This window comes from Lycium barbarum, chromosome 4 (assembly GCF_019175385.1).
Source record: "Lycium barbarum isolate Lr01 chromosome 4, ASM1917538v2, whole genome shotgun sequence".
Classification (NCBI taxonomy): domain Eukaryota; kingdom Viridiplantae; phylum Streptophyta; class Magnoliopsida; order Solanales; family Solanaceae; genus Lycium; species Lycium barbarum.
The window spans coordinates 3,897,497-3,905,422 of NC_083340.1; the positions used below are offsets into that span (position 1 = coordinate 3,897,497).

Consider the following 7,926-nt stretch of genomic DNA (forward strand, 5'->3'; position numbering starts at 1 on the left):
CGGATGGTTCCTGACGTCGGGTTGATTATTTTATTTTATTTTATTGCAAAAAAGAGTTTTAAATTATACTCTCTTAGTCTCAATTTAAGTGTGTTCCTTGCCTTTTTTGTCTATCTAAAAAAGAGTGTTTTTTTTTTAATATTTAGTAAGTTTTTCAATACCAAAATTTTCATGGCAAATTTAACAATACAAGGTTTAAAAAGACTCCACTGATCTTTCATTTAAGACCACAAGAATAAAAAAATTCCTTTTATTTTTTAAATTTCGTGTTCAGTTAAACTAAGACACTTAAGTAGTTCGCAAACTACTATGAGAAGTTCAATTTTTTTTTTTTTGTTTAACAGTACGTATACCAATTTACGGACCATTACTATTTAAAACAAAAAAAAAATTAAAATGCGAATCCTAATACATAGGACTGCAAACCAAAAAAAAAAAAAACTTGATTTTTTTTTAATTTGGGGTTAGCAAGTCCTGGTACAAACTGGGAAATATAATGATAATTTGGGGTTCGCAATTGTTTCTACAACTTTTGATTACTTAGATCAGCATTTTTCTTCTTGTTTTAGTGATGCCACACTCTTGACGGCCAACTGCAGGGGTGTTAATTAGGTTTATTATATAAGAAGTTATTATTATTATTTTTTTTAAACAGACTAGCTAAAAAAAATAAAAATAAGACACATAAATTAAAAAAAGAGGGAGTAATTTATTTACTAAGTTATCAAATGAAGCTTGTTGTTGCATGCGATCACTTCAAATTGAATGTTAAAAAAAATTGCATATTAATAGTATACAAAAATCAAACTCATTAAAGTATTAAATTTTGTTAGAATAAGTTTCCTATTAAATTAACCTTCTAACTATTTTTTTCTTGTATTCTTAATATTAGCACTAATAATTTTAACTAACAGTTTAAATATCTTATCAAATTAAATAGCATCCCATGAAATGCAATGAGTGAATACTATTACAATGGGAACCTAGAGCAAAAATGAACTAATGTGGGGGTGGGAGAACTAACTATATATTGAGGGCCGATGTGGTTAAGCTACCAAAATCAGCTTAAGCAATACTTCTTAATGAAAAGTGCTTTAAAAAAAAAATTAGGGGCCAATTTCCCCAATCTAAAAAGATGTAGGCTGTGTTTGGCAGGAAGGAAAATGTTTCCTTGAAAAAACAAGTAGAACAGCAAACTCAGCAAGTACAGAAAAACCAGGCATTGGTTTTAAGATTAATGTTGACAACACCTGCATAAAGATGAAAAACCAATGGTGAAATTAGTTAGCATGAGAAATAATAACCTGGCTTGCCAAATTATGAAAAAAAGGTACCAAGAACCCATACAATAAAAAGATGAAACATATAGTATTTCTAACTTGACCAGCATTGCTATAAGCCTGTAACATAACCTCTGCTTGGAAATATAGCAAAAGATTGGAAAGAAGGGACACTAAATAATAAGTAGAATGAAACGGCCAGCCATTTTGTTGGTTTCAACTAGGAGTATGTATAAACCGATCATTCTTCTAGATTAACATCATAGAATAAAGGTAAAGTGTATTTTCCACTACCATACATGTAGAAAACTAATCCAAAAAACGTATGCATTCATTTTTGAATTAAACTTAAAAGGGAAACGGAGAAGAACAGGGGAACTTGTTCAATGAGTATCAAAAATCCCAAAACAATTCAAGATAGTCATGAGGACTTCCAGTTCACCTAGTAGGGAGCTTGTACAATGAGCTATCAAAAATCCAACTAATAGAGATCACCAAGAGATGTAGGACTGTAGGCATCGAGTGGTGGATTCAATCCCTGCGAGAGCTGCATTCTTGCACTGCTCAATCTCCCTTTGCTTCCCTTGAGCTGCCTTCAACTAGGTGCCAAGTTCTTGCATCCTGACTTTTGCAACTTCATGGGCTTCTTTATATTTTACTTCGTCATGTTTCAGACGCTCTTTTTCATTTTCATAATGTGCTAGCACTTGCTTCAGATCCTCGATTTGCCGCTTCACAGCTTCCTCTTTCTCCTTGACCTTCTCCCGTTCTCCTTGAGTACGTAGGATAACCCTCTCAGCCTCATTTGCACCAAGTATAGCATTTTCATAATTTTTCTGCCATGCTGACAAAGACAACATGTTTTCTTCTCTCTCTGCATCTTGCGAATAGAAGCGATGTTCAATGTATCCTGTGATGACTTTGTAAAAAGAGCCGTAATTAGCACCAACCCCTTGCAAATATTTAAAGGTAATATTGGCCTGATTGACCATGTAATCAACGTCATTCCTTGAAGAGAGCAGATTCCGCACCAATAAAGTTGGGGGTTCGTCCAGTCTTGATAAAGGATTTAGCTTTAACTTTGTTTCTCTTTCTTCCTTCTCTTCATTAAAGGGAACTTCCAAAGGCCTATCACTGCTAGACCCCAATGGTGGCACATGAGCATTTGTGGTCGCTGCAACTCGCAATGGAGCATCTCCGTTCGACCCCGATGGTGGTTCAGGAGGTGAAACTGCTAGAGCTTCTGTATTTAATGGTGGCAGTCACATTAACAACATCAACAATTTAAAGTTAAAACACAATTAGAAGTTACTAAGGCTTTAATTTACTTTACAAGATGTATTCTTTGAAGTTAAGAACTTATTGAAAGCTTACTAGTAAATCTTTAGTTTAAAAAGATGTATTCTTTGACATTGAAAAATGAAAATCTACTAAATCTTTGGTTTAAGAGATGTTTATATGCTTAGATAATAAAAAAAACTGACATTATTTAACTTGGTGTACATTAAACCTTGTGTATATTTTTGTAAGCATAAAGTTTACTGACCATCATGATGTAAAAGAGAGGAATCCTCTCACGCTCATGCAAACTGTAAAGTATCATCTTTGTGACACAATTATATTGGCAAAATGTAAAGTTTTATACGTAGTGAAAACTTGCTAAATAGATAACAATCTTGGATTGTTGATGATGACTCAAGCTCAAAAAATAAATAAGAGCTGACAGTAAGTACTGCCACGTTCTACAGGTTGATGAATGGCTTCACACAAAACTCAGCTGAGATCTAGGATAGCTCTATTTCTTAAACTACACAGCCTAACGGGAATTTCTAGATTGGAGTTTTTCTCTGCCTTTGTCAAGAGGGTGGGATTTAAGGTTAGTGGTTGAAGGCAAAAGGATGACAGAAAATGATATTTGGACTGCAAAAGATGATGAAAAAAGTTGATGGAAAACAAATGAAAATAGAGGTGGCCGGTTCTCCTTTCACCGGTTTTGGTTGTGCAGGGAAAAAAAGAAAAGAAAAGAAATAGCATTATAGCACCAGTACAATGATATATATTGGACCTTTATCATTTATATACAACAACACCACCACCTAATTCTTAATTAAGTTGGGTTTGGCTATATGAACTCTCGCTGATGATGTTTCTCTTTTTTGAAAATTCATCTCATGCACTTTTATGAATCATACAGGAGTTTAATAAATTAGTGAACTACTTAGTACCCCCATAGAGAAAAAAGGAAAAGAAACCTTGAACCAAAACAGAATGTTCATGAGGGAAAAAGTAAAGAGTGGAAAAAGGAGGAGGCTCACCATCTGATCTCTGTTTCGGAGGGCGACCTGAGCCACGTCGTAAAGGTTGCGAGACTGGACTTTCTGTTGTTCCCATGTATGGCATTTCAACGTCAACAACATGGAAAGATTTAGTTTAAGAAATTGGAAGAAGCAAAGGGAAAAGATATATGCTTAACAGTTAGAACTTACTGAACTTTAACTTAAGAAGGTACAAGATGTTTAAAGTTAGAACTTCTTGAAAACTTTAGTTAAAAAGATGTAAGCTTCAAAGTTAGAACTTATTGAAACATTACTAGGAGCCCGTTTGGATGGGCTTATGCTTATAAGCTGAAAACAGCTTATAAGCCAAAAAAAAAAAAGTTAATTAAGTCAAATGAGCCCAATTATTTTTTTGAGCTTATTTTAAGCACAAAATGACTTTAAGCTGGCCAGTCAAACACTCAAAAAAGCTGAAAACAGCTTATAAGCAACTTATAAGCCAATCCAAACGGGCTCTAGAGCTTTAGTTACAAATGCATGCTTTAAACTTAAAAATGTATTCTTCAAATTTATAACTTAATAAAAACATATTAAATCTTTGATTTTACGAGATTTATTCTTTAAATTTAGAACTTACTGAAATCTTGCTAAAAGAAACTAGAGCTAACAGGTGGAACACACTATTACATACCCTCTTATTTTCCCATTTTCCTTTAAAAAAAAAAAAAACTGGTAACTGTATTTTCCCATTTTCCTTTTTCATACCTAAACTTTAAAAAATGGCTAACCAGTACGATGATATGTATTGGATTTTTATCATTTCTATATACAACACCGATGCCTCATTCCTAAACAAGTTAGAGAAACGACTATATGAACTCTCATTGGTCATGTTAATCTGTTTTAAATTCACCTCATTTATATAGGGATGAAAAATATAGTGAACTACTCAGGGACGATAGTGGTGGAGCCAAATTTTTTATTCAGGGGTGTTAAACTATAAGGGGTTGTTTGGTAGTTGGTTAGAGTTATGCAGGTATTAGTAATACATAGATTAGTTATGAAGGAATCTATGTATTATTATTATGCAAGTATTAGTTATGCAGGGTATAGTTATTCATGTATAAGCCACTTCACCTTTTGCCCTGCATAAAATAGTGCATAGACTCCCTCATAACTTATACGTGTATTAGTTATGCGAGTTTCTAAATTGCAAACCTAACACTGTACTAATTTTATACATGAATAACTCACTTCATAACTAGCTACCAAACACGGTATTACTTATGCTGGATTTTAATACATGAATAACTTATCCCTAACCAGCTACCAAACGACCCCTAAAAGGTACACACGTAGAAAATACGGGGAGTCAACATATAATATACATGCATAAAACTACTCCCTCCGTCCAATAATAAGTGTTACCTTAGCCATTTTTTCTGTCCCATAATAAGTGTCACCTTAGGATACCAATGCATATATTGACTAGTTTTTTCCATCTTTGCCCGTGGACAAAAAATGACAAGTTTCTTTATTCAAGGCCAAAAGTTCGATTCACAATGTCAAATTTTGGGTTCTTGTGAAAAGGAAAGTTTTGGCCTATGAAAGATAAGATTAGTAAGAGGGGCAAAAGAAGTAGTAGTACTCTAAATGATGATGGTTGGATTCCCAATGTCAAAAGATGAACTACTTGTGCATGCTCTAATCATCAAGAGATTTTTTTTTTAACATAAGGGTAATTTGGTAGACTTTACACTTCATCATTGGTTTCTTAATATGCGTGTTTTTGGCGAAGGTGACACTTGTTATGAGACGGAGGGAGCAATATATTGACATAGCAAAATAGTCCAATTTTCCAACGAACCCCTTAGCATAAGGTGGCTCCGCCGCTGCTCAGAGACTTAGATAGGCTTTAACATATGAGTTCGCAAAATCAGTAGCTTTGACTCAAATCCGATATATATGTTAATAAATCACTAAGATATGCATAAATTAAATTAATATTTGAGATCGTTGTCATAGAATCTGCATCTAGAACTACTTTAATAGTAACTAGTAAGCCCTGCAAATTAAGAAATCTTGAACCAAAAAAGAATGTTATTCAAGTAGTACTAGATATGAAGTCATTAAACCAAAGAAATTAAGAGCCTAGCCCTAGATTACCATCTGAGCATTGTTTTCGAGGGCGACCACAGCCCCATCGTAAACCTTCGTTGTGTGGTCATGGAGAAGGACACGAATGGGTGGGAACACAGAGATCTGGAAGAGCTCTTTTTCTTGAATCGCCCCTCTTAACAGGAGCCCTTTCACCATTATTATGATCACGATCATCCATGTCTATAGATGTTATCATGAGTTTGGAAAATTAGCTGGCTTTCCTTTTAGGTGTAGATCTGTTTTTAAAGTGTAAATCAATTAGAATATTCAGTGGGATTGTAGTAGCATATTCCTTGGGATTGTAAATATCTTCCCATATCTTTGTAATCCTATATATTGTACAGCTGATTCATAATGAAAAATATCCCATTCCACCCATTTAAGTTGGTATCAGAGCAACGGTTTATTCTCTGATATTATCCTTCTATATCCTAAATTTATTCTACCGTGAGTGACTCTTCTAAAAATACAAGTACTGTTCCAAAACCTATAGCCATTCCTTTTGGTATGAAACTCAATGGAAACAATTATTCTCTTGGTCTCAAGTTGTTGAGAAGTTTGTTGCAAGTCGCAGAAAATTGGGAATTTATCGGGAACAATTAAAAAACCTCCCACCAGTGATGCCACATATGATAAGTGGAGTATGGATAATGCTATTGTTAAAAGTTGGCTCGTCGGTGCCATGGAACCCAACATTATGAGTTTATTTTTTTGTTCTTCTTCCGATGGCCAAGAGTATTTGGCCGTATCTCAAACCTATTATGAAGGGGCTAATAGATCAGTTATTTATGAAACCAGAGGGAAAATCAGTTTCCACATACTTTGCAGATTTGCGCAAAATATGGCAGGAACTAGATCATCGTAAGCCAATCTCTTTTACACAACCTGATGTTGTTAATGCCTGACTGAAGGAAATTGAAGAAGAACGTGTGTATATCTTCTTGGCTGGTCTGGATGATATTTATGATCGTGTTCGAAGTGATATTCTTCGCATGGATCCTTTTCCCAATCCAGAATCTGCTTTTGCTATGGTTCGAAGTAAAGAACAATGAAGGAACAGTATGTTAAGCAATAATACAGATCTAGCACACCACTGCCAACTGCAGGAACGACTTTAGTATCAGTTGAAACTGGCAATTCTTATTTACATATAGCCAACCACTCAACAAATAATATTGGATCAGTTCTCATTAATATCAGTTCTGATGATAGGTTATTGACTCCGGAGCCACTGATCGTATGAACTTTGATCAGTCCCTTCTACAGGCTTCTAATAAAACCTCAAGCTTGTCCCAATTGACTCTTACAAGCAGCCAAATGACCCCTTAATATTTTCCTGAAAATTTGTCCAAACAACTCAACTCTTTAAATAAATGCTTTTGACTTCCCAAAATCTTGGCCAAACAGACTATATGTTCTATATATCGATGATGTAAAAAAATTTACACAATCAGGCCATTTAGGTATTTATGTGTAATTGTTTAATATTCTGATTGGTAATCTGGTAAAATGGTAAGGTATCACAAGTTAAATTTAAATGATAGGATAAATTTTTAAACAGTCAATGTAGATAACTTCATCCTATTCAGAAATAGTTTTAAAAATTGGTGTTCCAAGTAGTTTTCTATCACAAATTTAAAGTCGATGATTAATTTTTTAAAAAAGAATCTCTTCATAAACATCAAATGGTAAAAAAGGAGTAGCTTTTGCATTAATTGACTGCTACTGTGTGCACTAGTACTTGAGAAGGGGAAAAAACAAGAAAGCAAAAAGGTTAAAACTCATATTTTGGTACATGATACTGTTGAAGCACGTTTCATGTTTCCTAGTTAGTTATGTTTCATGTTTCCTAGTTAATTACTTATATTTCCTAGTCAAGTTCCTATTATATAGGAACAAGTGAATGTAGTGTCTTAGTGGGTTAGTAGGTTATTTCTCTAAAGTTAGGTTGTAAGTGTGATGTTAGTGCGGGTTATGGAGTACCCATGTAATTCCTCTGTAAAGCCTATATAAGGCTAGACTTGCTGTAAATTTTATCTAAGTTGTTCTTACCACAAGTCTCTTTAAGTTTTCATCATTTATCAGTGGTATCACAGCTGTTTCGTGGTCATCAAAAAAGCAAACTATAGTCACATTGTCTACCATGGAAGCTGAATATGTCGCTGCAACTTCATGTGCCTGTCAAGCAATATGGTCAAGAAGAATTCTCG

At 34.2% G+C, this 7,926-nt stretch overlaps 1 protein-coding gene across 1 annotated transcript; it reads right to left on the minus strand.

Annotated features, from left to right (window-relative positions):
* Window positions 1–1,639: 1,639 nt before the first annotated feature.
* LOC132638072 (uncharacterized) lies at window positions 1,640–3,765 on the minus strand. The gene is made up of 2 exons (XM_060355060.1): window positions 3,596–3,765; window positions 1,640–2,523 (listed from the first exon to the last, which is right to left on the minus strand). The coding sequence occupies exons 1-2, from the start codon at window positions 3,678–3,680 to the stop codon at window positions 1,880–1,882; spliced, it is 729 nt and encodes a 242-aa protein (XP_060211043.1). The 5' UTR covers window positions 3,681–3,765; the 3' UTR covers window positions 1,640–1,879.
* Window positions 3,766–7,926: the final 4,161 nt, after the last annotated feature.

Bases quoted from the DNA above. Each gene is read 5' to 3' on its own strand.
- LOC132638072 (XM_060355060.1), bottom strand. From the start codon at position 3,680: ATGCCATACATGGGAACAACAGAAAGTCCAGTCTCGCAACCTTTACGA. The intron at 2,524-3,595 runs GTGAGCCTCCTC...CATTAAATACAG, and splicing joins TCCGAAACAGAGATCAGATG to AAGCTCTAGCAGTTTCACCT.